Genomic DNA, 27541 nt, shown 5'->3' with positions numbered 1-27541 from the left:
TCCACAAGCATCACTTCTGTCCTCTCCTTGTTGAAGCTTCCCTGGGTAGGGCCTAAAGGCTGTGCTCAGCCCAGAGCCTCTCTTCACTCCTTGAGAGGTGTAGCAGGAAAGCAAACACCACCAAAGTGCAGGACCTGTGCAAACAGCACCTGGCTAGCAGCAAACAGCTCTCCTCAGGCAGGCAGTGGCTTAGGCAGCTGCCCCTCAGTCATCAGGCTCCTCCTCAGAGAGCAGAAGGTCTTTGTCTGACAGCTGGTCTGTGTTGCTGGTACTGGTTGCATCCTCCTCATCTTCAGAGCTCCCATCACAGGATGTGTGAAACAGCCTCATCAGTTCCCTGAACCTGTGGGAGACCTGCAGGAGGAGGAGGAGGGAAAGCCAAGGTGAGCAGGGGCCCAGGTGGGGATTCTCTGTCAGAGGGCAGCAGCTTTCTGCTTTCCCATGAGACAAAGCCAAAGCCAGAACCAGGGTTGGGTCTGAGAGAGGCAGAGCAGAGTTCACCTTCAGGCCATGCTGGCACACTCTTCTCAGAGGACTTCTCAAATCCAAGTGGAAGACCCAAGCAAGGTCCCTGCCTGCCCTGGGGCTGCCTCATGAAGGGAGCCTGGCCCCTTCCTCTTGCCCCCACCCCTCAGCTACCTACAGACACTGCTCAGATCCCCTCTGCCTTCTCTCCTGACCAGGCAGCCCCAGGGCTCTCAACCTTGCTTCAGAGGAGAGAGCACAGAACTGTCAGGGCAGGAAGGGACCTCAAGGCTCAGGGACTCCTCACACCACAGCAGGTAGCTCAGAGCCACCTCCAGCCTGGCTGCAAACACCTCCAGGGCTGAGGCTTCCACCCCCTCCCTGGGCAGCCTGTGCCAGGTCCCTCAGGGGGAATTCTTCCCCACATCCAATCTCAATCTCCCCCTTCCCATTTCTGCTCTCCTCAACCCCATCTGAGGGAAGCTGAGTCACAAAGGGAGGAGACACTGGAGAAGCCCTGGGCTGCTCCAAGTCCTTCTGGGCAGAACAGCTGCATCCTGCTGGCCACAGGCAGAAATGTGGCAGCTTGAGAGGATTGCTGTGCAGGGAAGGTTCAAGATCCAAACCCTGAGAGATTCCTTCTGTTGCTGTGGGAGGCTGAGGAGCCAGCTGCAAGCCTGCAGTACCCAAGGCCCATGGCAGCCCTGACTTTGGGCTCCACCACAACAGAGCAGGGAGGATTGGGGGTTGGTTTCTTTCTTTGCAGCTGGGATGACTTCCTCTGAGGCAGCATCAAATTGAAGTGAGGTTTGTGAGACCAACATGGCAGCAAACTTCCTTCCCCCTGCTGCAGCAGATCCAAGCTTTCCACACCACTTCCTCACCTCACTGGCAGTCTTGTTGCCCAGTTTCTGGGAGATGGCCTGGAAGGTCTCCAGGTGGGCTCCTTTCTCCTGACAGGTGGTGAGGATGACTCTGTCAGCCTCCCTGCAAAAGAGCACAAGGAGCTGTGAAGGCAGCTGAGAACAGATCACAGATGTGAGGGGCTGGAAGGGACCTCAGGAGCTCCTCAAGTCCAACCCCCTGCAGGAGCACAGAGCCCAGCACAGGGCACACAGAACACATCCAGAGGGGGCTGCAAAGGCTCCACAGGAGACTCCACAACCTCTCTGGGCAGCCTGCTCCAGGGCTCTGTGAGCCTCACAGTGCAGAAGTTCTTCCTCCTGCTGAGCTGGAACCTCCTGTGCTGGAGTCTCCATCCCCTGCCCCTTGGCCTGTCCCAGGGCACAGTGAGCAGAGGCTGTCCCTGTGCCTCCCTTCCTCACCCCCAGCCCTCAGCTAGCTACAGACATTTCTCAGATCCCCTCTCAGTCTCCTCTGCAGCCTAACCACCCCCAGGGCTCTCAGCCTCTCCTCCCCAGGCAGTGCTGCAGCCCCTTCCTCATCCTCACAGCCCTCCCCTGAACCCCCTCAGCAGCTCCCTGTCCCTCCTGAACCGAGGACTTCAACCCCTCAGGAGGTTTGTCCCCAGGGTAAGAGCCACAGGAGCAGCCCAGCAGGCTGCTGCCTCTGCTGGGGTTAGCATCACTGCTCCCCAAACACCTCTGGAGCAGAGCTGCACTCAGCTTTAAGGCCTTTCCCAGCCTGAGGCACAGGAAGGGCACTGCCAGGAGCAGAGTTCCTCCCAGGACCAAGCTGGCAGCTGTTAGACCAGGGCAGGAACATCCAGCAGCAGGGGAGAGGAAAGGGGAATCCAGATGGAAACAAAGGAGCCTCTGGGAGCTGAGGCCAAAGGCAGAGTGCAGAGAGGCTGCAAGCTGCAGCTCAGGCAGCCCTACCTGGTCCAGAGGACAACCTTCTCCCCAGTGGAGCTGACTTTGCTGTTCTTGGCACACACAGTGGCCTCTGTGACTCGCTGCTGCTGCTGCTGCTCCTCCTCCTTCTGGCCCAGGCAGGCAGAGACCCCTCTGAACTGCAGCTGCTCACAGTGCTGCTGCTGCCCCTGGAAGCCCTTGCTTGCATTTGACTTGGATCTGTCCTCAGGAGGCTTTCCAGTGCAGCCTGGCTCCTCTGTGCCCAGAATGCAGCCAGCAGGGGGCTGGGGGCTGCAGCCCTTGCCCTGTGCTGCTTTTCTGCCCAGGGCTACCCAGCCCTGCTTGGCTGCAGGTTTTCCTTCCAGAGCCAGAGGTGGTTCCCCAAGGTCTGTCACAGCTGATTTTGCAGCAGGCTTCTCTGAGGACTCAGCAGGAAGCCCTTCAGTCTGACACAAACTCCTTCCAGGAGAGGGTCTGGGTCCTGCCAAACCTTTCACTGCAGCAGGGTGAGAAGCCAGCAGCAGGTCCCTGCTCAGCCCAAGGGGGGCAGCTGCATTCCTCTGTTGCTGCTTTAAGCCCTCACTCTCAGCCCCCCCAGGGCAAGGGCAGTCTTTGGTTTCTTGAGGTAGTTTGAGAGTAGCTCTTTGTAGCTGTGTCCCTCTGGGGCCTGTGGCAGAAGGCTCAGTGTCCTCCTCAGGAGTGGCAGCAGCAGCCACAGCTGCCTCTGGGGCCTGGGTCTCAGGCAGGGAAGCTGTCTCAGGAGGGGCATCTCTGGTGGGGCCAATCCTGGCCTCCAGGGGAGATCCTGGAGAGAAAGCCAAACAGATTGGCTGTGAGGAGGAGAAGCTGCTGGAAGCTTTAAGAATTTAAGAGAGGAGTTCTTGACCATCATCCCAGAGCAAAGAGGTCACTGAGAGCACAGAACAAAGCTGCTCCCAAACCACCTGCAGCTCTGCCAGGAGCACAGGCTGAGGGAGCTGGGGGTGTTCAGCCTGGAGGAGAGGAGGCTCCAGGGAGACCTCCTAGAGGCCTTCCAGTGCCTGGAGGGAGCTACAAGAAGGCTGCAGAGAGACTGCTCCCAAAGGCCTGCAGGGACAGGACCAGGGGCAGTGGCTTCAGAGCAGATTGAGAGTGGATGTGAGGAAGAAGCTCTGCAGCAGGAGGGCAGTGGAACACTGGCACAGGCTGCCCAGGGAGGTGGTTGGGGCTCCATCCCTGCAACATCCAGAGGAAAGAGCACAGGGCTGGAAGGGAGCCCAAGGCTCAGCCAGCCCCAAGCCCCTGCCATGGGCAGGGACTCCTCACACCACAGCAGGCTGCTCACAGCCACCTCCAGGCAGGAGGCTTCCACCAGGCAGCCTGTGCCAGATGTCCAAGTCCCTTCCTCATCCTCACAGCTCTTCCCTGCATCCTCCCCAGCAGGTTTCTGTCTCTGCTCAACTGGGGAGCCCAGACCTGGACACAGTATTCCAGGGGTGGCCTCAGCAGGGCAGAGCAGAACCTCCCTGGAGCTGCTGGCCACAGCTCCACTGAGGCAGCCCAGGAGGCCATTTGCCCTCTTGGCCAGGGAGACAAAGGCTGGCAGAGAGCCCAGCAGGCTGCTGCTTGGCTGTGCTGCTGCACAAGGCACAGATACCCCCAAAGGCTGCAGCCCAGAGCCCCTCCTCACCACAGCAGCCTCACCTGCAGCCACTTTCAGCCCACCTCTGGCCAACCTGCAGCCCTCCTGCACTGTTGGAGCATCCTGAGTGGATGCACACAAGGAAAGAGCTGAACAGAAGGAAAGGAGAGAGGGAAGTTCTCATCTGAGTGAACCTGCCCCAGCCCTCTGCCCCTGCTGCACACCAGGCTCTCACATACCTGAAGCCAGGGACTCTGCTCTCCTGGAGCTGCTTTTTGCTCTGCTCTGCACCTCCTCTCCCTCCTCTCTGCTCTCCAGGCTTTCCTCTGCAGGTCCTTTACCCATTCCAGGCTCCTTCCCTTCAGGATGAGGACTTGACTCTGGGGGCACAAGGCTTGCCCCCAGCTCTGGGGAGTCTTTGTTCTTATAAAACTTGTTATCACATACCTGTGGGGAAACAGAATCAATAGATTGGCAAACAATCAGAGCTGGGGAATCAATCCAACCCCAGCCCCCCCCTGGCCTCACCACTCCAACCCCAGCCCCCCCCTTGGCCTCACCACTCCAACCCCAGCCCCCCCCTTGGCCTCACCAGTCCAACCCCAGCCCCCCCCAGAGGTTTCTCTTTGGCAGCATCTTTCCCTTAGGAAGCTGAATCCTTTGTAATGGCCACGAAGAGGCAAAGCTCTTTGCACTCTGTGGCCACACAAACATCTTCCACTAACAAAAGATCACCACAAGGTCATCAGAGTTAACTCTGCTTAGCTCAGTGAGGAGCAGCAGCAGGCAGGGAGCTGGAGGTGAGCCAGGAGCAGGCCAAGGAGTGCAGGCAGAGCTCCAAGGAGAGAGCTCTGCTGCTCAGCTTTCTTTTGGCCACACAAAGGCCAAGGCCTGGACATCACAGCAGGAGGACCCTTGGCAGGCTCACAGATGTGAGGGGCTGGAAGGGACCTCAGGAGCTCCTCAAGTCCAACCCCTGCCAGAGCAGCAGCACAGAGCCCAGCACAGGTCACACAGAACACATCCAGAGGGGGCTGGGAAGGCTCCAGGGAAGGAGACTCCACAGCCTCTCTGGGCAGCCTGCTCCAGGGCTCTGTGAGCCTCACAGGGCAGAAGTTCTTCCTCCTGCTGAGCTGGAACCTCCTGTGCTGGAGTCTCCATCCCCTGCCCCTTGGCCTGTGCCAGGGCACAGTGAGCAGAGGCTGTCCCTGTGCCTCCCTTCCTCACCCCCAGCCCTCAGCTATCTGCAGACATTTCTCAGACCCCCTCTCAGTCTCCTCTGCAGCCTAACCACCCCCAGGGCTCTCAGCCTCTCCTCCCCAGGCAGTGCTGCAGCCCCTTCCTCATCCTCACAGCCCTCCCCTGAACCCCCTCAGCAGCTCCCTGTCCCTCCTGACCTGGGGAGCCCAGGCCTGGATGCAGTATTCCAGGGGAGGTCTCCCTAGGGCAGAGCAGAGGGGGAGGAGAACCTCCCTGGCTGGTGAAGCCCAGGGCACACTTCAGGGCTCCTCTCAGCACCCCAAGGGCTGGGCCTAGGAACCAACCTTGCTGCTGCAGTGGCTGCAGCTCCTCCTCTTGCTTTTCTTCAGCTTGAGGTCGCTGCTGCCCTCGTGGCAGGAGCAGGAACATTCCTTCATCCCCTCCACCCACTCTGCCTCCTGGAGAGAGACAGACTCCAGCTGGCACCCAGCAGGGTCCACAGGGAGGGCAGGCAGGGGAAGGGCAACCCAGAGGGAGCCAGGAAGGGCTGAGGGGCACTCAGCACACACCCAGAGGGAACTGCAGGCACTGCTGCTGGCACAGCACCCTGGAAGCCTTTCAAGCCTCTTTCTTCAGCTCCTTGCAGGCTCCCCTCGAGTCTCTCATCCCCACCAGCCAGGCAGTGGAGCAGTGAGTGCTGCAGCCTCACCTTGTCATTGCTCTGCCCTCCAATCTCTTTCCTCTTCTTATTCTTGGAGGCTGCAGGCATCTTGGGTGGTTCCTCCTCCTCTTCCACATCTGGCAGGGACACCTCCTCAAAGCCATCAAACTGCAACAGGAGGAGCACAGCACAGCTGCTCCCTCAGCAGCACAAACTGCCTTTGCCCCCCCAGGACCTGCTGGGTTCTGAGCTCAGCTGCAGGCTGGGAGAGGTTGGAAAGGAAGCAAATGCTGCAGAGGCAGGGAGCAGTTTGCTGCACCCCACCAGCAGCTCCTCCTCCTCCTCCACCCTGCTCTCTGGGCATGCAGCTCCCCTTTGGGTCCTCCCAGCCCAATCCCAAGCAGAGTCTCTGCTTTCCTCTCCCCTGCAGCCTGCTGCACCTCATATTCCTTCTCCTCTGTCCAGTTGATCTCCTCAAAGTCCCCCAGGCGGCTGGCTGAGGGCCTCAGGTGGTCAAAGAAGATGGAGAACTCATCCTGCAGGTGGTCATGGCCCTTCAGCAGCTGCCACATCTGGGTCTTCAGCTGAGAGGAACACAAGGCAGAGGAGCTGAACTGCAGCCCATGCAGCACTCCTCAGAGCCAAGTGGAAGGTCAAAGCTCTTCAGGCCTGCAGCAGGCCAGGTCCCTGCTTGCCCTGGGGCTGCCTCATGAATATTCTGAGCTCATCCCACAGGCAGCTACCAGCTGAGCCCAGCAGTGTCCCTCCACAGCTCCAGGAGGACTCTGGAGGAGGCACTTCAGCTGAAATTTTACCCTCCAGGTGCTCAAAGGAAGGTGGAGGGAGGGGAGGGGACACAGAGCTCAGTTCATTGTGAAGCCTCTTGGAGAGGCAGCTTCAGGTCTCTGCTGGGCTCCAGGAGCAGCCCAGCTGGGGAGGGACCTTGTGTGGAGTCTGGGGGGCATGGGGAAGATCTAGAGGGGGGGAGATGCAGATTGGCTGTGAGGAAGAAGTTCCTCCCCAGGAGGGTGGTGAGAGCCTGGCACAGGCTGCCCAGGGAGGTGGTGGCAGCCAGGCCGGAGGTGTGAGGGGTCCCTCAGGGGTGCTGAGAGGAGGGAGGTGCCTGCAGGCCTGCTCACCTCTGCAATCTCCTGGGGCAGGCAGTCTGCACAGCTCTGCAGCACCTTGATGATCCTCTGGTGGTGAGCAGGGTTCTCAGCAAAGCAGATCTCCAGCTGCCGCAGGAACTTGCGGCTCCTCTCGAAGGCCTGCTGCTCCTCGAACTGCCCCAGGGCAAAGGGTCACCCCTCCTCCTCCCCCTCCCCCCCAAGCACACTCCCAAGCACCCTGACAGCCTCAGGCCACCCCTGCACCCCTGCCTGCCTTGCTCTTTGGATTGACCCCACTGCAGGACCAGGGAGAGGGAAGGCAGAGAACCAAAGCGTTGTAGGATCAGCACCGAGTGACCTACAGCCTGGCTCCAGCCCCAGCCCCAGCCCCAGCCTGGCTCCAGCCCCAGCCCCAGCCCCAGCCTGGCTCCAGCCCCAGCCCCAGCCCAGCCTGGAGAGGGCAGAAAGAGGGCAGCAGGAGTCCAGCAGGGCCTGAGCAGGGCTGGGCACTGGGGAGGCCACAGCTGCAGTCCTGGGGTCAGTGTAGCCAGGAGCAGGGCAGGGATGGTGCCCCTGGGCTGGGCACTGGGGAGGCCACAGCTGCAGTCCTGGGCTCAGGGTTGGGCTCCTCACTGCCAGGAGGACCTTGAGGAGCTGCAGCAGGGCCAGGGAAGGGCAACAGAGCTGGGGAAGGGTCTGGAGAGAAGCAGCTGAGGGAGCTGGGGGTGGTGAGGCTGGAGAGGAGGAGGCTGAGGGAGACCTCAGTGCTCTCTGCAGCTCCTGAGAGGAGGCTGCAGCCAGGTGGGGGTTGGGCTCTGCTCCCTAGTCCCAGGTGACAGGAGAGGAAATAGCCTGAAACTGCCCCAGGAGAGGCTCAGCTTGGCCATGGGCAACAACTTCTGTCCTGTAAGAGTGGTCAGGGACTGGCAGAGGCTGCCCAGACCTGGTCCCCATCCCTGGAGGAGTTCAAGAACCCTGTGGCCATGGCACTTGGGGCCAGGGTTTGGTGGCCATGGTGGGGCTGGGCTGTGGTTGGACTCACTGCTAACCTGAGCTCTTCTCCAACCCAGACAGCTCCAGGACTCCTTAGCTCCTCCACTCCCAGCTCTTTGCCTTCCTCCCCCCCTGCAGGTTCACAGTGCCTGCAGGATCCCTGCTCCCCCTACTCACCAGGCCACACTCCAGAGCCTGCTCTGGCAGCAGGAAGGCAGCAAAGTCTGTGAGCAGCTGGGGCCAGTCCTGCAGCAGGCTCTGCAGGGTGGAGTAGAGGTCCACAGCTGTCCTCCTGTCCCTGCTGCCCTGGAACTCGTAGATGACTCTCAGGAAGTCCTCGTAGCGGCCGGGGATGTGCTGCAGGGCCTCCCGCACCTGCCCCAGCAGGGAGCCCTCTGAGTGCAGCCTGCCCCTGCCTGCCCACTGCCCCCACTGCTGCTGCACCAGGAGCTGCTCACAGGAGGAGGGAAGCAGACCCCAGGCCAGGAGGCTCTGAGCTGCCCCTGCACAGGACCCCCGAGGCTCCCCCCCAGCCCAGGGCAGTCGCTGTGGGCAGGCTGCAGGCAGCAGCCAACCTCTCCCACAGCAGGGCAAGGAAGAGCCAAAGCAGAGCTCAGGGGGAGGCACAGACAGCTGGAGCAGCACATGGGGCAAGGGCATCCCAGGGGAGGCTCTCCTCCTCCTCCTCCTCTGCTCTGCCCCAGTGAGGCCACAGCTGGAGAACTGTGTCCAGGTCTGGGCTCCCCAGCTCAAGAGGGACAGAGAGAGACTGCAGAGAGTCTCTGAGAGGGATGCTGAAGGCATTGGGACCTCTGCCTGAGGAGGAAAGGCTGAGCCCTGGGGGTGCTGAGCCTGCAGAGGCTGAGAGGGGACCTGGTCCACGTCTGCAGGTATCTGAGGGGTGGGGGGCAGCAAGCAGGGGCCAGGCTCTGTTCAGTGCTGTCCTGTGACAGGATGAAGGGCAAGGGACACCAGCTGGAGCCCAGGAGGCTCCACCTCAGCAGGAGGAGAAACTTCTCACTGTGAGGCTGCTGGAGGCCTGGGGCAGGCTGCCCAGAGGGGTTTGGAGCCTCCCTCTCTGGAGACCCTCAAGCCCCCTCTGGATGTGTTCCTGTGTGCCCTGCCCTGGGTGAGGCTGCTCTGGCAGGGGGCTTGGACCTCTCTGGAGGTCCCTTCCAAGCCAAACCATTCCCTGACCCCAGCTGGCAGCTGCAGGGCTCTGCAGGAGCTCTGTCAGAGGCTTCCAGGCAGTGCTGCTGTGCCTGGGCTGCACCCTGGCCTGGCTTACCCTGCTCAGGTAGGCCTGGGCAAATGCCAGATCCTTCTGCTCCCTCAGGGGGTCTCTCTCCAGGATGTCTTCATCATACAGGAGCAGCAGCTTGGAGGTATCTTTGCTGGCACGAGCTCTGCCCCTCCTATTTCTGGTCCTGAGAGACCTCCTGCTCTTCCCAGGGGCTTTCAGGTTTGCTCCTGTGAGGAAGCACAAAGCTGCCACAGGGACCTCTCATCCACCCCTGGGCTGGGGGCTGGCAGGAACCTGCTCTGCTGGATCAGCATGGGGAGACCCTGGCACAGGTCACCCAGGGAGGGGGTGGAAGCCTCCCCCCTGGAGGGTTTTGAGGCCAGGCTGGAGGTGGCTCTGAGCTACCTGAGCTGCTGTGAGGAGCCCCTGCCCATGGCAGGGGGCTTGGGACTGGATGGTCCTTGGGGCCCCTTCCAACCCTGACAGCTCTGTGACTCAGGACCTGCATGGGGGTCAGTTCCAACCCCCCTGCCATGGGCAGGAACCCCTCACACTCCCCCAGGCTGCTCAGAGCCACATCCAGCCTGGCCTTAAACCCTTCCAGACGGTGAAGGTGAGGCTGGAGAGGGCCCTGGGCAGCCTGACCCAGGTGAGGATGCCCCTGCTGAGTGCAGAGGGGGGTGGGCTGGCTGAGCTTTGGAGCTCCCTTCCAACCCAGAGCATTCTGTGGTGCTATGGCTCCCTCCCCCTTGCTCTGCTTCTGCTGCAGCCATCAGCTGCTGCCCCCTGCCCACTCCCCTTACCTGCTGGCACCCTGTGGGCTGCCACCTGCGGGGTGGCCTTTGCCAGCGTGGAGGCAGACTTGGGCTCCTCTGAGACATCCCCACAGGTTTCATCATCCTTCTGCAGACTCTCTATTCCTTCCCCTTCCTCCTCCTCCTCTTCCTCAGGCTCAGAGTTCTCTTCCTGGGAATTCTCTTCTTCAGAATCCCCTTCCTGGCTCAACCTTCTCTCTGTGGCAAGCCAGGTCAGCTTCTCCATTGTCTCCTGCAAGAGCAACAACAACATCAGGGCCTTGCTGCCCCCTCCTCCCCAGTGCCAATCCATCCTCACCCTGGCACCTGCCCCCCCAGACCCACCCCTGCCCAGCTGCAGGATTTGGCAGTCAGCAGCACTGCCTCCTTTTGCCTCCCTCACAAAGCTTCCTTCCAGAAGCTGCCCCTTGTGACAGCCCTGAACTGGAATCCCAGACTGGGCTGGGTTGGAAGGGAGCTTCCAGCTCCCCCAGCCCCAACCCCCTGCCACGGGCAGGGACCCCTCCCACCAGCCCAGGCTGCTCCAGGCCCCATCCAGCCTGGCCCTGAGCACCCACAGCCTCCCTGGGCAACTTGCTCCCCACCCTCACTCTGAAGAACCCCTTCCCCATCTCCAGCCTTGTGACCACCCTGGCTCCTGGAGGCTTGCTGGCTGCCTGTTTGCAAGAGGATCCTTCAGCCTGGACCTAAAGCCTGCTCAGGAGGTTGTGGTGCCCAGTGCTCAGCTCACCACCAGGCTGTGAGACAGCCAAGAACCCAACTGGCTTCCAGCTGTGTGCTTTGCCTGAGCCCAGCAGGGTTCCAGGAGACAGATCTGTCACCAGGGAGCCCTTCCAGGGTGTGTTTGCTTTTACCTGCAGCTCTGGCACTGAGAGAATGGATTCCTCAGAGGCTGAGGACATTTCCTCATCCTCATCTTGTGTGAAATCATCAAAGTCATCTTCTTCCTCCTCCTCCTGTCCTTCCTTCTCTCCTCCAGCCTCAGGGCCAGCTGGGGTCCCAACAGACTTGCCATCTGTGCTGGATGAATCCTCAGGCCTCCCTGCTGGGCTGCTGAAGTCTGCCTCAGGATCTGCTGCACCAGGAAGATTCTTTGGAGACTCACTGCTTGCTTGGGGCCCAGCAGCCACATCTGCAGCCAGCTGCTGCTCACCACCAGGGGATGACCTCGAGGCTCCTTCTTGTTCTCCTCCCTTCTCCTCAGCCCCTGGGTGCTGCTCCTTCTTCATCTCCTTCACCTCCCCTGGGCAGGAGCACGCAGCTTCCATGTTCAGCTCCTGCCCAAGGTCCAACATGAACTCCTCCTTCACCTCAGCACATAAAAGGTCTCTCTTCTGCCCTGGATTTGCCTCCTTGCCAGCATCATTGGCATCCTCAGGCTCAGCTTTCACTGCTTCCTCTGCGTCTTCCAAATGAGGCAAAAGGTTCACTGCCAGAGGCTCTGGAGTGGTCTCTTCTCCTTCTACCACTGCCCAGCTACAGCAGTCACCCTTACTGCCCTTCTCCTGACTGCCACTGCTTGCAGGGGCAGGATTTGCACCACTCTCCTCCTTGGGGGACACAGCAGAGCAGGACACAAACAGCTCTGGAGCTTCGGCCTTGGGCTCCACCGTGGGGTAGCTGCTCTTGCTGCTGCCAGCAGGGCAGGAAGGAGCCAGAGTCAGCTGCTCTTCACTGTCACCAACAGATGATGCTGAGAGACCTACAGGGTTAGGGGAGACTATCAGGGAGGGAATGGAAGAGGTGACCAGGGGTGGATTCAGGGGGCAGGGGAAGGCGGAAGGGTTGACCAGCAGGGTTGTAACCGGAATCGCCTGAGGGCCTCTCCCCACTGCTGCCCCCAGGGGCTGGATCACGTTGCAGCCATTGCCTATGTTAAGCACCTTCACCGTGGTGGCAGGCACCGTGAGGATGACAGGAGAGGGCTGGATCAAGGCTGAAGTCTTCACAGCTGGGGCAGGCTTGGTGCCCTTTCTCCTCTGGTATCCCTTGCGGCCGGAGGCTCTGCGCGCCCTGGCCCCGGCCAGCGCCGGCACCAGCAGCTTGGGCTGCAGAGGGACCGGGCTGGAGGAGAGCAGAGCTGCTGGCACAGCAGCTGGGAAGCTTTGCCTGCAGTCTGCATGGGAAGTGGAGAGCACATTCTGGAGCTCCAGACCGTCCCCACCCCCCGGCGCCGCTGGGACGCCCAGGGGCTGCGCGCCCGGCGGGGGCTGCGCCGCTGGCGCCGGCTGGATGAGCCGAGGCAGCTGAACCATCACTTTGCTGGGAGCAGCCTCAGCCTGGGCCAGCTTCACAGCCTTCTGCATGCTGAGGGGGTTGGAACTGGGCTGCAGACAAGGGCTTGGTCGAATGAGGAGAGGCTTCAGAGCTGAGGATCTCTGCCTCCTCCAGGCCTTCCTGGAGAACCTGTTGGCGAGGGGCTTCAGGGTCAGCACCAGGCCCTTCGGCACCAGCAGGGGATACTTCTTGTCGTAGTCTGCCTCTGGAGTTTCCTTTCCTGTCCCCAGAAAGGCAGATTCTGCAGCAGGTGAACTTGGCATCTCCCTGGCATCTTCTGCTAACTGCTTCAGCTCCCCTTGGATGGAGGGCAAGCTTGCCTAGAGGGAGCAACAGTTGGTTAGCCCAGCCACGGACCGCTCCTGCGCCGCCACCCTCCAACAGCAGGCAGCTGACATCAGCCTGAGCTGCAAGGAGAGCTCTGCACAGGGAGACAGCTGCCCAAACCCCCACCCCCCCCCCCCAGAGCAACACCACAAAACCCCCTCAAACAAACCCCAAACCAAACCACAGGGCAGCTGAAGACAGCCTTCAAACCCCAACCCCTCAGACTCTTTCCCCCCCTTAGCAGGTGAGGGTTAAGGGAGGAGAGCACAGGGCTGTGGGTGAAGGTTAGTGGCTGTGAGCCAGCAGGAAAGAGGCCAACAGCAGAGGAAAGGCTCAGCCTCTGCTGAGCAATACATTAGCAAAGCCTTAGTGAAAGAAATCCTCCTCAGCCTGAGTCTTCAGAAAGAAACCCAAGCAGCAGAAGCAGGCAGGGGAGGACCAGGAGAGCTTCAGCCATGCAGCTGGGCAGAGAGAAGCTCCAAGAGCAGTGCTGCTGAGAGCTCCTGATCACAGGATCACAGAACACAGAGGCTGGAAGGGACCTCCAGAGAGCAGAGGCCACCCCCTGCCAGAGCAGGAGCACCTGGGGGGGGTCTTCTACACTTCCCACCTAGCCTCAAGACAACATTTCTGCCTGCAGAGCTGCTGCCCAACCAAACAACTCCCTCTGGACCTAGGCTGGGAAGCCAAGAAACAACCCCAGAAGCACAAACAGAAACCTCCCCCAGGAGATCAACCAAGCAGCAGCAGGAGCTCTGCTGGCTGCAGAGAGCAGCAGTACCTTCAGCCAGAAGGGCAGGCGGTGCTCCTCTCTCTCCACAGGGGGCTTCCACTCATGGGGTTGGATCTCCTCACAGCACTGGGACAGGATGGGCAACTGCTTTGTCTTCTTGTAGTACTGAGACAGAAGGGGAGGCAAAGCTGTGGTCAGATCCCCTGCCCAGCAGCTGCTGGGGTCATGGAATCATGGAATGGGTTGGGCTGGAAGGGACTTCAGAGATCAGCCAGTGCCAACCCCCTGCCCTGGGCAGGGACAGCTCCCCCCAGCCCAGGCTGCTCAGGGCCTCACCCAGCCTGGCCTTGAGCACCTCCAGGGAGGGGGCAGCCACAGCCTCCCTGGGCAGCCTGTGCCAGGCTCTCCCCAGCCTCACTGCAGAGAGTTTCTTCCTCACCTCCATCTTCCCTCCTCAAGCTTCAGCCCATCCCCCCTCACTCTGTCACTGTAAGCCCTTGTCAAAAGTCCCTCCCCAGACCCCCTGCAGCCCCTTCAGTCCATCTCCAGCCCAACACCCACAGGCTCTGGCCACGCAGAGGCCAAGGCCACGCAGAGGCCAAGGCCACGCAGAGGCCAAGGCCACGCAGAGGCCAAGGCCACGCAGAGGCCAAGGCCTGGCTGACTCCATCCTGGCTCCTGACCACTTCTCTCTAAGCCCATTTTCCCTTAAGGAAGGGCCAGCAGCTACACAGGAAGGATCCCTGGGGCAAGGCTGACATCTGCTCTGGTGGCAGCCAGCCCCAGGGCACAGAGGGAGCTGGGGAGCCCACGCCCTGCCCCCTCACCCTGATGATGTTGTCAGGGGCTCTGTTCATGTTGAGGTTCTTGATGCGCACGGTCAGCTGGTGAGCAGTCTTGGTGGGCAGCAGGTATTTGCTGATCAGAGGCTTGGGGAACTCTGTCCCCTCGAAGTGTTTCAAACCCAGAGCCAGCAAACTGAGAGGGGAGGGAGGAAGAGGAAGGAAACAATGAAACCACAGAATGGTTTGGGCTGGAAGGGACCTCCAGAGATCCGCAGCGGGTGCCAGCCCCCAGCCCAGGGTGGATGAGAGGTCCTGTGGCAGCTTTGTACCCCCAAAGGCTGCAGCCCAGAGCTCCTCCTCACCAAAGCAGCCTCACTTGCAGCCACTTTCACCCCACCTCTGCCCAACTTCCAGCCCCTCTGCAGCCCTTTCCCCTCCCCCCAGCATCCCAGCACCCACTTGTCCTCTGCCTTGGTGAAGATGATCTTGTCCCGGGGAGGATTTGCTTTCAGGGAGCACACTGGCAGCAGCTCTGGGTACATGAAGACTCTCCTGGTTGCCAGGATCCAGGCCACTTGCCTTGGCAAGCATGGGAACTCGTTGGCTGCAGGAAGGAGTCCCAGGTCAAGGCCAGACATGGGGCAGGCAAACCCTGATTTGTACAGCTGGGTGCCTGAGAGCTGCTCCTCTCACTGCCAAATGGGAGAGGCTCTGCCTGGCTTCAGACTTCACCTGGTCTCTGTCTTCTTTGCCCTCCAGCTCACGTCAGCAAAAGGCAAAATTCCTTTCCCTCCCCTCCCCACCTTTTCTTTTGCTCTCTCATGAAAGCCACCTGCAGAAAGCTCAGCTGCTTTCAAGTTCACTCTCCAGAGGCAGCAGACAAAGCATAAACCCCAGATGTGAAACCAGCTGCTGGGAAAGGTTTTGTTCCTTCATGGAACTACTGCAGTGAGGAGAAGGATTTCCTTGATGAGTGCTGACCAACATCTGGGGCATGATCTCCAGTGCCAGAGCTGCCTGATGGATCTCTGCAGCTCAAAGCATCAGCAGCAGAGGGACCAAGGGCAGGGAAGAGCTCACTCATGGAACTGTCCCAGGCTGGCCTGGGGTGGAAGGGACTTCAAGATCATCCAGCTCCAACCCCCTGCCATGGGCAGGGACCCCTCCCCCCAGCCCAGGCTGCTCCAGGCCTCATCCAGCCTGGCCTGGAACACCTCCAGGCAGGAGGCAGCCACAGCCTCCCTGGGCAGCCTGTGCCAGGCTCTCCCCAGCCTCACTCTAAAGAATCTCTTCCTCACCTCCACTCTCAACCTCCCCTCTCCCAGCTCAAAACCACTGTCCCTCGCTCTGGCACTCCAAGCTCTTCCCTCCCCAGCTCCCCTGGAGCTCCTTCAGATACTGAAACACAGCTCAAAGGTCTCCCTGGAGCCTCCTCCTCTCCAGGCTGCACAGCCCCAGCTCTCAGCCTGTCCCCACAGCGAGGTTCTGCAGCCTCTGATCACCTTCCTGCATGGCTGTGTTGCAAGGTCAAGCAGCACACAAGGCAGGCAGCAGAAGGGGAATGGCTTCCTCTCAAGACCCCTCACAAAGTGCAGGGCAGACAGCCTGCAGCCCGCAGCAGAGTGGCGCAGGGCAGCTCCCTGCAGCAGTGCAGCAGAGCCCTGCAGCGCTGCTCCCCACAGCAGAGCCCCGCAGCAGCGCAGTTCCCCACAGCCCACAGCCGAGCCCTGCAGCGCCGCTCCCCGCAGCAGCTCCCCGCAGCCTGCAGCCGAGCCCTGCAGCAGCGCCCCGCAGCAGAGCAGCGCCCCGCAGCCCGCAGCTGAGCCCTGCAGGGCAGCTCCCTGCAGCAGAGCAGCTCCCCGCAGCAGCTCCCCGCAGCTGAGCCCCGCAGCAGCTCCCCACAGCAGCTCCCCGCAGCAGCGCCCCGCAGCAGCTCCCCGCAGCAGCTCCCCGCAGCAGCTCCCCGCAGCAGCTCCCCGCAGCAGCTCCCCGCAGCAGCTCCCCGCAGCCTGCAGCCGAGCCCTGCAGCAGAGCAGCTCCCCGCAGCCGCTCCCCGCAGCAGAGCCCCGCAGCAGCTCCCTGCAGCAGCTCCCCGCAGCAGCTCCCCGCAGCAGCTCCCCGCAGCCAAGCCCTGCAGCAGCGCCCTGCAGCAGCTCCCCGCAGCAGCTCCCCGCAGCAGCGCCGCCCCGCGGGGTGCTCACCGCTCTTCTTCACGGCCTTGCGAGGGCTCCAGTCCACCTGCACCTGGGCGTGGAAGTCCTCCAGGAGCTGCAGAGCCTCCTTCAGGTTGCAGGGCTGGAACATGGTCTGGAACCTGGGGCTGAAGGTCTGGCGCAGCAGCGTGGAGCTGCGCGCGAAGCTGCCCAGCTCGCTCTGCCGAGGGAGCGCAGAGCTGGCGGAGCCGGCAGGGACCCCGGGGCTCAGCCAGCTCCCAGCCCCTGCCCAGGGACCCCTCACGCCACAGCAGGCTGCCCACAGCCACCTCCAGCCTGGCCTTAAAACCTTCCAGGGCTGAGGCTTCCACCACCCCCTGGCAGCCTGTGCCAGGCTCTCTCCACCCTGCTGGGGAAGAGCTTCTTCCTCACATCCAATCTGAGTCTGCTCTGCTCTAGTTGGAAGCCACTGCCCCAGGTCCTCTCACTGCAGGCCCTTGGGAACAGTCTCCTTACAGCCCCCTTCAGGTACTGGAAGGCCTCTGTCAGGTCTCCCCAGAGCCTTCTCTTCTCCATGCTGACCACCCCCAGCTCCCTCAGGCTGTCCACACAGCAGAGCTGCTCCAACCCCCTGATCGTTCTCATGGCCCTCCCCTGGACCTGCTCCATCAGCTCCATCTCCTTCCTGTATTGAGGGCTCCAGACCTGGCTGCAGCACTGCAGGTGAGGCCTCCCCACAGCAAAGTGACAGAATTCACTCTGGCCCTGCTGGCAGCCCTGCTCTGGATGCAGCCCAGGCTGTGATTTGCCTTCTGGGCTGCTCATCTCCAGTGACCAGCAATGGTTAGAGCCCAGGTAGCTCTGGCTGTGGTCCTTACCAAGAACATCCTGGTAGTGCTGGCCTCTGAACTTAGAGCAGGGTTGGAACTTGCAAGCAGATGCACTTGAGTCAGAAGCTGAACATGCTTGAAGAACACAAACAGACAAATGTCAGCAGAGCCTCAGAAATCACAGAGCTGCCAGGGCTGGAAGGGACCTCAAGGCTCAGCCAGTTCCAGCCCCCTGCCCTGGCCAGGGACACCTCACATTGGATCAGGTTGCTCACAGCCACCTCCAGCCTGGCCTTAAAACCCTCCAGGGCTGAGGCTTCCACCACCTCCCTGGGCAGCCTCTGCCAGGCTCTCACCACCCTCCTGGGGAAGAGCTTCTTCCTGACATCCAATCTGAGTCTCCCCTCCTCTAGCTTGGATCCATTCCCCCTTGGATCCATCCCCCCCAGCCCTATCACTCCCTGACACCTTCAGAAGCCCCTCCCCAGCTTTCTTGTAGCCCCCTTCAGATCCTGGAAGGCCACAAGAAGGTCTCCTGGGAGCCTTCTCCTCTCCAGACTGAACAGCCCCAACTCTCTGTCTCCACAGCAGAGGAGCTCCAGCCCTCTGCTCCTCCAAGGAACTGGAAAGCAGTAGAGAGGCCCCTGGGCAGCCAGAAAAGGCACATCCTGACTGCAAAGTGCATCTCCTGATGGAGGGCCACCCAAGTGCCTCCTGTAGCACACAGCAGCTGTGCATTAGGCCAGATGACATTTTGTTACCTGCTGCATTTGCTGCTGGAGCCTCTTTCTTTGCATGCTGTCCAGAACCAGGCTCTGGAGAGGTTTCTCATTCTGAGGTTTGGATTTTTCTGGCTCCTGTGGGGGTTTGATTGAGGACTTCTTAATCTTCAGCTGCTCCAGCTGCTCCTTCACAGTGCGGTGCTGCTCGTTCAGCAGGTTGGCCAAGGGCTCTTCAAACCTGTTTGGGACCAGGCAGATCAACACACAGCCAGCCAGGGGCTTGCTAACCACTCCTCTTCAGTTACAAGACTTGGCTCTGGCCCCCTGATGCACAGCTGCAGCATCCTCATCCCTGTGCTCCTCAGCACTTGCAGAGTAAACTCGAACAGGAACCAGCAGGCTTCATGCAGTTGGCTTCTACACAAAGCCCTTCACCTCCCACAGCTCTGCTGCACTTCTGGGATGCAGTTTCAGCTCCTTCTGCCCAGGAGAGTTAGGCTTTGACCACCACTCCCCATCCCACCCCATGTGTGCTCCACTCAAGTGCTCAGATCCTAGCAGCAGCAGCCAGGATCTGACAGCAAATCACAGGATGGGTTGGAAAGGGCCTTCCAGGCCAAGCAGTTCCAACTCCATCTGCCATGAGCAGGACATCTCCACCAGCCCAGGCTGCTCAAGGCCCTGAACATCTGGTGTAGGAAAAAGGAGGCCTTCAACACCAGCTTCAGTTCACAGCCCACAGGATGCTAGGGGCTGGAAGGGACCTCTGGAGGTCCTGGAGTCCAACCCCCTGCCAGAGCAGGGCCACAGAATCCATCAGCAATCACAGATCCACACAGGCAGTGAGAGAGAGCACAAAGCTTCCCTGCTTTTAGTCTGTAGCTGGTTTAAGAGTGGCTGCACTCCCCTCTGGTACTGCTCACCCCAGAGGGAGGATCAAGAAGCTCCAGCTTTTGTTTTAGCTCCTTTCCCAAACAGATACAGCTTGAGCTTGAGCTGATCTGCCCCATAAAGAAGGAGACAGCACTCATGCCACAGCTCACCTGGAGACAGCTGCTGGGAGGGGGTCAAGAGGGCAGTGCTGCTGTCTAGAAAGAAACTCTTCAGCCTCTTTCCTCTTCAAGTCACTGCTTCAACTCTAATCCACACCCAAAGCCAAGTGCCAGACTTCAGCTGCTCCAGACACAGGCTTCAGCTACCCTGTGCAGTTCTTTTCCCCTTAGGGCATGCCATTCCATCCAAGTTATTTACTTCCAAGCTGAGTTGGTCAAACCAGCTCCTCAAACACTTCCTGCTTCAGATCCATCTCAATGAGTGAAGCCAAAGGAGGCAGCCAGAAAGCAGAGGGTCAGCTGTCCAATCCCCTAACTAAAACTGGCTCAGAGCCTTCAGAACAGTGGCCTGTGCTGAACAGGGCCTTGTCTCTGGTGGGTGGCACAGCTCAGCTGCAGCAAACCACAGGCTCTCTACCAGGAGCTGGAGGTTACCTCAGTCTCACCAATGATCCTACCTGAGTGCCTGGGGGGTATTGAAGTTGGGTCGTGACTCTGGGACAGCATCTTCATCCTCTGGACCTTCATCTTCCATGTTTGAGAAGCCCATCTCATCCTGGAACTGACAGCACACAGGACTCAGAGAGCTCCAGCAACAGAGGCAGCACCACCACAGCTCCTGCCACTGCTCTTAGCACAGACCCCCTGGGGGGATGTTTGTAAGGCCAGGCTGGATGTGGCTCTGGGCAACCTGATCCAGTGGAGGGCTGGAACTGGAGGGGGTTGGAATGATTACAGGCCTTGAGCATCTCCCCTGTGAGGAGAGACTGGGAGCCCTGGGGCTGTTTAGTCTGCAGATCTGATCAATGCCTATCACTATCTGAGGGGTGGGGGTCAAGTGGAGGGGGCCAAGCTCTTTTTGGGGGTGCACAGCAATAAGGCAAGGACCAATGGATCCAAACTTGAACACAGAAGGTTTCACCTCAGCATGAGGAGAAGCTTCTTTACAGTGAGGGAGCCCTGGAGCAGGCTGCCCAGGGGGGGTGTGGAGTCCTCTGGAGACTTTCAGAACCCACCTGGTGCAGACTGCCCTGGGGGATCCTGCCTTTGGCAGGGGGGGTTGGACTCAGTGATCTCTGGAGTCCCTTCCAGCCTCTGCCCTTCTGTGATTCAGTGCCATAACAACTTAACCACTTACTGTCTCAAACAGCTCCTCCATCAGCTCATTCACTTCCTTCTCTGCAAGCCAAATGAAGAGGAATAAACAGAAGCAGCAGCAGCAACATGAGGATTCCCTTTCCCTTTGCAATCCTACCACTAAGATCAACTCCCTCTTGCCAAGGGAAACTCTCCTCTTGCAGAGAGAGAGGACCAAGAAGGAAAACCTCCTGCTATTCTCTCCCTCATAAAGCTGGGCCCCAAAACACTTCAATCCAAAACCAGCTTTGAGCAAAATTCACCTTCAGAAAGTACATTTCCAGCTCTGCTGAACTGCAGCAAGGCCTGGTGTGAAGCTTGGGCTTGCTGAGCTCCTGCCTTAAGCCCAGCCTATGGATTTCTGTGTGGTTTCCAGGCTTTGCTATGCTCACCACTGCAGTTTGTAAACAGCCTTTCCAGTTAAGCTTCCCACTGCTATCCAAATCCAACTGTGTGAGCTGGAGCTTCTCGTGGAGCAAGAGGGCAAATCTGTCCTCTCCATGCCATGGAGGAAAGCTGCATCTGACAGACAGATCCTGCCATGCATTCAGAGAACCCCCAGCTCAGCATGCAGGTTTTATTCTCCCAGAACCAGTGCAGCAAACCAGAATGAAAGCCTGCTCCTGCACAGCAGGCAGCTGGGGCTGCCACAGCACTTACTGGTAATCCTCACGGCACGATCGTTCCTGAAGTCTTCCGTGTCTGGTTCATCCAGGTCCTCCAGGAAGTTGTACTCAGGGTCATCATCATCATCTGCTTCATCTAGTAAAGAAGCAGAGGTGTCATTACCCTGCCTCAAGAGCAATCAGCTGCTGCCTGACCTGGTTTTTGAAGGCCAGGCTGCAGGTGGCTGTGAGCAACCTGCTGCGGTGCGAACTGTCCCTGCCCACCGCAGGGGGTTGGGACTGGCTGAGCCTTGGGGTCCCTGCCAGCTCTGTGACCTGTCCCATACCTTCATTCTCCACATCATCATTCATGAGTCCTCCCAGCCACCTCTTCCACTCCTCATCATCTGCAGTGTTGGGGTCATACATGTCAGGGGTGATGTCAGGGGCTCGGAGCTCGGCCTCCAGCTGCCCGAGGGGGACATCCTTCAGGGGCCTCTTCGAGCGGGTGCGGAAGGCAATGAGGCTGTCCTCCAGAGGCTGAGAGGTGAGGGCAGAGCAAACTGCAGTCACAAATGGCTCCCCTCAGCCTCTCTCAGCTCCTCCAGCAGCAGGGGTTTCAGTCCAGCCAAAGAAAACCCCACCACCACAAAATGTCAGATCCTTGCCACAGAGAATCACAGCAGGGGGTGGGTTGGAAGGGACCTCCAGAAGTCATCTCTGCAATCAGCAGGGACAGCCTCAGCCAGATCAGGCTGCTCACAGCTTTGCCAAGCCTCACCTTGAGTATCTCCAGGGATGAAGCCTCAACTACCACCTCTCTGGACAACCTGGACCAGTGTTGCACTACCCTTCCTACCCTGAACCCTCCTCACTCTCCCCTGGAATACTGCATCCAGTCCTGGGCTCCCCAGGTCAGAAGGGACAGGGAGCTGCTGGAGGGAGTCCAAGGGAGGGCTGTGAGGATGAGGAAGGGGCTGCAGCACTGCCTGGGGAGGAGAGGCTGAGAGCCCTGGGGGTGGTTAGGCTGCAGAGGAGACTGAGAAGGGATCTGAGAAATGTCTGTAGATAGCTGAGGGCTGGGGGTGAGGAAGGGAGGCACAGGGACAGCCTCTGCTCACTGTGCCCTGGCACAGGCCAAGGGGCAATGGATGGAGACTCCAGCACAGGAGGTTCCAGCTCAGCAGGAGGAAGAACTTCTGCACTGTGAGGGTCCCAGAGCCCTGGAGCAGGCTGCCCAGAGAGCTTGTGGAGTCTCCTTCCCTGGAGACTTTGCAGCCCCCTCTGGATGTGCTCTGTGTGACCTGTGCTGGGCTCTGTGCTCCTGCTCTGGCAGGGGGTTGGACTCGAGGATCTCCTGAGGTCCCTTCCTAACATCTGTGATCCTGAGATTCAACTTCTTGTGTAAAGGCAGCCAAGCAGAGCAGAATGCAGTGGAACAGCAGAGAACACCACAAAGCTACCTTCTCCCTAGCAAGTTCTACTCAACCCAAGCCTCCCCCCTCCCTCTCAAGCCAGTACCTGGTAGGACTCCATGCACACTGGGCTTGAAGCCAGCTCTTCATCCACTGCATGCAGCTTCTCCATGAAGGTGCTGTCTTTGTTTTGCTTTGGTTTAGGTGGTGGTGGTGGTCCCATGGGAACTACTTCAGCACTAATGTGCCTGACAAGAGGGGTAGGAACCTTCTCCACCTAAGTAAAAAGGTTTTATGTAGAACACCAATTCCCCAGCACAGAGTAAGTTTCTTCTTCTGCTTGACTAGAAACTAGCACCAGGGAAAGGAGAGAAACACTTCACAGGAGCAGATGGATTCCTCCTCTCTCCCTCACTTCCACCTTCCAGAAAGTACATTTATTACACAAGATTTGCAGGAAGGGAGACCTGTGGAAGGTCTCAGTGTCAGCCTCCACACTTACTGGTGCTCAGGTTTACCAGAACTGTGGCACACTCCCAACCCCTCCCCAGCACAAACCCATGGCAAGCACCACGTGGGAATCAATGCATGGACTGCTCCTTCCTGGAGTCCAGTGGCAGAGGGCAGCTCTCACAGCTGCTTTCCCATTCCTGCCTGCTGCTGCCTGGCTCTTAGCACACTGCCCAGCCTCCTGCAGCCACAAACACCTTGGGCTCTTCCAGCCTTGGTGATACCTTCTCTCAAAATCACTTCCTCCTTCCTAAGCCAAGCTCAGACAGCAACTCTCCTCCACCCCTCTCAGAAAGACTCTGAAACAGCCATTGCCTGAAGAGAAGCCAACTGTCTCCACAGGCAGTGAGTGAGGTTTTCAGGCACTGCTGTTTGTTTTCAACCCCAGGGCTTTTGGTTCTGCAAGCCTTGCTCCTCACCGCTCCTGCAGCAGCCAATCGCAGGGGGAGCCTAAAGCCACACAGTGCCTGCAGCATCAGCACAAACCCAGGCAGAGAGCTGCAGCTTTGCTTTTGCATGCATAATCCAGGGAAATAATGAGTGAAAATTGTTCAGAGAAGGGAAAAAACCTCTCAGGTTTACCTCACAGAGTGTGCCTCCTTCTTCATCAGATGACCTCCTTGTCCTGGACCGCTTTGCTCCCCGGGGGGAAGAAGCTGTGCTCTCTACGTCGCTCTCCAGCAGGCTCTGCAGTGCAGGAAGCAATCAAAGCCTTCATGCCACAGCCAAGAACTCCTTCAACCAACACCCTGAAGTTTCCCTTTTTGATCCAAAAGAACACAGCCTCCAACAAAGACTTCCAGAAGGTCTGTGATGGCTTAGAAGTCTCCCTGGGTTAAACCTGAGCCAGCATTTTACTGCCTGAAGCAGGCAGGGAACTCTGTGCTGAACAGAGCAGGTCTTTGGGACAGGTTGCATCTACCTCTTCTGCAGTCTCATCCTCATCCTCATCATCAGGCTGGTATTCTTCATCAGATGAATCATCTTCCTCCAGAGGAATGTCCACAAACTGAGGAGGCTGCAAGAGGAGAAAGGTGTTAGGAGATTGATTGGCCCTGACCTCGGGGGTGTTCAGCCAGAAGAGAAGGCTCCAGGGAGACCTCAGGGCAGCCTTCAGGAGGTGAAGGAGGCTACAAGAAAGCTGGAGAGGGACTTTTGGCAAGGGCTGGGAGTGCTAGGACAAGGAGCAAGAGCTGCAGGCAGCTCTTTTGGGCCCCCTGTGCTCCTGCTGCTGTCAGCTGCCTTGCCCTGCCTTGCACTCCCTGTCGGCAGTGCTGCTGCTGGTCACCCATATTCCCAAGACACCAGACACAGCTCTGCTCCACCCTCCCAGAAGAGCCCATGCTCAGCAGGGTGCCTCTAGCATGGAGCATCTGCAGCACTTCACTTACCTTCACCTCATTTGCCTTCTTGATTGGAGAAATATTCCACGTTGGAATCACCTAGACACAGCAGAGAGACTTCAACTCCTGGTGCAGAGCAGAGTGCTCCACAGCCTAGGCAACATGCAGCCTTGTCCTCCAAAGCAGCCATGAGACAACAGACTGCAACCAAGGGCTTCCCCAACACCCCCAGAATCTCCACAGACCTGAATCCCAGTGCAGGAGACTGTCAGCTCCCTGCACTTCCTGACTCTGACCTCCTGCCTGCTGCTCATCCCAAAAGACTCAAGCACACAAGGACCAAAATCCCTTGGGTGGGGGGAAGGTGCAATAGTAAAAGCAGTGATGGACATGGACTTGATGGAGCAGTCCAGAGGAGGGCCACATAAATGATCAGGGGATTGGAGCACCTCTGCTACAAGGACAGGCTGAGGGAGCTGGGGGCGTTCAGCCTGGAGAAGAGTTGGCTCCAGGGAGACCTCATAGAGGCCTTCCACTGCCTGAAGGGGCTACAAGAAGGCTGGAGAGAGACTGTTCCCAAAGGCCTGCAGTGAGAGGACCAGGGGCAATAGCTTCACACTAGAGCAGAGCAGGTTTAGATTGGATGTTAGGAACAAGCTCTTCACTGTGAGGCTGCTGGAACACTGCAACAGGCTGCCCAGGGAGGTGGTTTGGGCTCCATCCCTGAAGATGTTCAAGATGAGGCTGGACAGGGCCCTGGGCAGCCTGATCTAGGGGAGGATGTCCCTGCTGAGTGCAGGGAGGTCAGAGGGGATGAGCTTTGGAGGCCCCTTCTGGCCTGGCCAGGATTCTGGGTACTCACCACTCCTTTCTCCACAACTTCCTTCAGTTTGGACCGAGTCATTTTGGGCTCCTGAGAGGTTAAGACAAAAACATCAGCAACTTGTTCAGCTGCTTCCCTTCAGGGCTTCTCCCCCTGCAGCTCTTTCCTGCCAGACTCCTCTCGTTTAACATTCATTCCCTTTCAGCCCCAGTGACATCAAACCCAACCTCCCCCCCCAGAACTGTGGTCTGTAATTCACACTCAGACACAGAAACTTCTCACTGCAGCCAGTGGTAATGAGACCTAAACTGCAGCTCTACCTCTGCTCCACATCATGAGCCAAGGAGACAGACTGGCAATGATGCTGTGTGCATGTGGGGCAAGTGGGAAAGGTTTCTACTTACAAACAAAGGGATATCTTCTGTCTCACTGATGGCTGCCTTCATCATGGCAACCACATGTTCATTTGTGATCACTTCCTACAGAGACACACACAAGAAAGGGAAAGTTTTCTCCTCTGCTTGCTGCAAAGAATCAGATTCAAGCTCAAAACAAACCAGGGCTAAAAGGGAGAACTGTGTCCTCTTGGGAATGCTCCAGGGGAGAAATCCCCAGCAGAGGGAAAGCAGTTGAGAAAGAAGCCCACAGCAGCTTCCCTTCCCCTGATGGACAGCAGGCTCTCCATGGGTCAGCAGTGTGCCCTGGTCTCCTGCTCAGGGGATAAACTCCAACCTACACCCAGCACAGGGGCAGAGGCAGAGAGTTTCACTGCACACAGCTGTGACAGCACCAAAGTTCTGCTTGTGATTGCTCTCTGCCTGGAAGCTGTGTGGTCGACTGAAAGCTTAGCTGGGGTCTTTAAGTAAGAGCAAAGCCTTCCTGTCAGCACCATCAGGACTCCACCTGGACTTGATCAGGACTTTGGAGTGGCTCCCTCAAAGCAAGGAACAGGGAGTTCTGTGTCTACACCTTCCCAGCTGGAACCAGAAGCATGCATTTTAGTTCAACCACTCCTGCAGCTGCTCTCACAGTAAGCCAGAGCCATTCACCATGGTAAACCAATGGAGGGCAGGGACCAGTGCACACCAAGACAGCCAGGCCCAGGAGTCCTGCCCAGATCCCACAAGATCCCTTCTTCACAGCAGAGATCAGCACCTGGGTGCCTCATTCACGAGCCCAGGTGCCACCAGCAGTGCTACACTCAGGCCTGGGCTGCACTCCCTGCCCTGCTCCCACTGCACTCACATGCAGGATGTTCCTCACGTTGACCACTGTCAGGTTGTGCTGCTTGGCTCCATCCTCCAGGGTGCGATCCAGGGTATCGTCCAGCTTGATGTCACAGGACAAGGCTCCCTCCTCCTCCTCCTGGCTCTTCCCTTCCCTCTTCCGTTTGGTGGCCTTCCTCCTCCTCTTCCTCCTCTCAAGATCTTCTTCATCTTGCTCCTCTGAGAAGTAATAACAGTGGCATCTAATTGTTACACGGGCTGGTAGTGACAGGACGAGGGGCAAGGGCTTTGAGCTGGTAGAAGGGAGATGAAGGCTGGAGGAAGAAATTGTTGACAGTGAGAGTGGAGAGACCCTGGCACAGCTTGCCCAGGGAGGCTGTTCCAGGCCAGGCTGGATGAGGCCTTAAGCAGCCTGGGCTGGTGGGAAGTGTCCCTGCCCATGGCAGGGGGTTGGAGCTGGATGATCTTGAAGGTCCCTTCCAACCCAACCCAGTCTGTGACTCTCCTGAGACTGGGCAGGTGCGTGCCAGCTGATAAAAGCAGGCTGGGATTTGGGCACACGAACCGACCAGGCCAGCCCAAACGGCAGGAACACTTCTGAGCTGCTGCAGCAGCGCCAGGGCCGAGCGGCTCCAGCCCTCCATTCACTTCGTGTAAGGGAGGAAAGCCTCCAGCTGTGCACGCCGGCTGCCTGCCGCCCTGCGGGACTTCGGGGACGAGGCACCGCGAAGCCGAAGCGCCCAACGCAGAAGTTTCCTCCCTCGGCCAGCCCCGGGGAAGCGCAGAGCTCCACAGACGGCGGCCAGACCGCGGCCGCGGCGAGGACGAAGCACAAAGCCCAGCCCCGACGGGCGGCGCAGGGATTTACCTTCCGCCACCGCTTCGGGACTCCCCCGGCCCTCGGGGACCTGGGCGGCAGCGCAGACATCCGTCGTGGCCTCCTGGCCGGCGCCCGGGGCCGCCCTGCCCGGGGGCCGTTTCCCGCCTTTCAGCGACGCTTCCACAGCCCCCCTCGACACCCCGGGGCCGGCGGCGAGCGGCGCGCCGGCTCGGGCGGCCGGCAGGGGCTTGGCGGAGGAGCCGCCGCCATCAGCGGCGCCCGACGAAGAGGAACCGGCAGCGCCGGACGGCTCCCCGTCCTCCCCGGCGGCGCCGCGCTCCCGGGGGCTCTGCGGCCCCGCCGCCGCCGCTCTCCGTTTCTTACAGGGCAGCATCTTCAGCGAGAGCGACATCCCGGCGCGCACCTGGAAGACAGGAACGCGGCTGGCCGTGGGGCAGCGCCGCCCGGGCCCCGCCGCCCCGTCCCGTCCCGCTCGCTCTGGCCGGAAGCGGAAGCGTCCCAGGGCCCGCCCGCGGCGCACGCGCGCTGCCGCCGTGCCGGTCGGGCGCGGGGCGAGCGGCCGCCATGTTGGCGGCGCGCGGGCCGCCAGCGCCGCCGTGACGCCGCGGGGTGGCGAGCGCGGCCGCCGCCATCTTTGCTGGGCGCCGCCGCCGCCGCCGCCGCCGGGGGCCACGCCCGCTGCCGCCTAGCTCCAGCCCCCGCCCCCCCCCCCGCTCCCCGCCGCCTCCGAGGCTCTGCCCGTGGGCGCGGCAGGGTCTGCCCGGTGCCGCTGCCTGCGCTCCCCGCAGCCCGCCGGCACAGCCCCGGCGCCGGCCCCTCGCGGCAGGAGGGACGTCCCTGG

General features: G+C 59.7%; 3 protein-coding genes across 3 annotated transcripts; all 3 read right to left on the bottom strand.

Annotated features, from left to right (window-relative positions):
- Positions 1-96: 96 nt before the first annotated feature.
- On the bottom strand, positions 97-22230 carry LOC104310277 (GON-4-like protein). The gene is made up of 22 exons (XM_054179103.1): positions 22064-22230; positions 20890-21082; positions 20598-20699; positions 19939-19979; positions 19259-19362; positions 17788-17986; positions 17075-17161; positions 16245-16416; positions 14503-14647; positions 14086-14236; positions 13307-13423; positions 10776-12518; positions 9910-10153; positions 9152-9333; positions 8041-8238; positions 6202-6345; positions 5810-5929; positions 5445-5558; positions 4140-4347; positions 2304-3084; positions 1350-1452; positions 97-354 (listed from the first exon to the last, which is right to left on the bottom strand). Exons 1-22 carry the CDS (start codon positions 22178-22180, stop codon positions 205-207), a joined length of 5415 nt encoding a protein of 1804 aa, XP_054035078.1. The 5' UTR covers positions 22181-22230; the 3' UTR covers positions 97-204.
- A 652-nt stretch (positions 22231-22882) lies between these two features.
- Positions 22883-26503, bottom strand: LOC128899589 (GON-4-like protein). The gene is made up of 8 exons (XM_054179128.1): positions 26425-26503; positions 25879-26078; positions 25038-25112; positions 24673-24723; positions 23859-23909; positions 23390-23485; positions 23050-23154; positions 22883-22891 (listed from the first exon to the last, which is right to left on the bottom strand). The coding sequence occupies exons 1-8, from the start codon at positions 26501-26503 to the stop codon at positions 22883-22885; spliced, it is 666 nt and encodes a 221-aa protein (XP_054035103.1).
- LOC128899588 (translation initiation factor IF-2-like) lies at positions 26504-27262 on the bottom strand. Its single transcript, XM_054179127.1, has one exon. The coding sequence runs from the start codon at positions 27089-27091 to the stop codon at positions 26504-26506; it is 588 nt and encodes a 195-aa protein (XP_054035102.1). The 5' UTR covers positions 27092-27262.
- Positions 27263-27541: the final 279 nt, after the last annotated feature.

The sequence above is a fragment of the Dryobates pubescens genome (genome assembly GCF_014839835.1).
Source record: "Dryobates pubescens isolate bDryPub1 chromosome 41 unlocalized genomic scaffold, bDryPub1.pri SUPER_41_unloc_1, whole genome shotgun sequence".
NCBI classification, from domain to species: domain Eukaryota; kingdom Metazoa; phylum Chordata; class Aves; order Piciformes; family Picidae; genus Dryobates; species Dryobates pubescens.
This window is presented reverse-complemented; position numbering and strand designations above follow the sequence as displayed.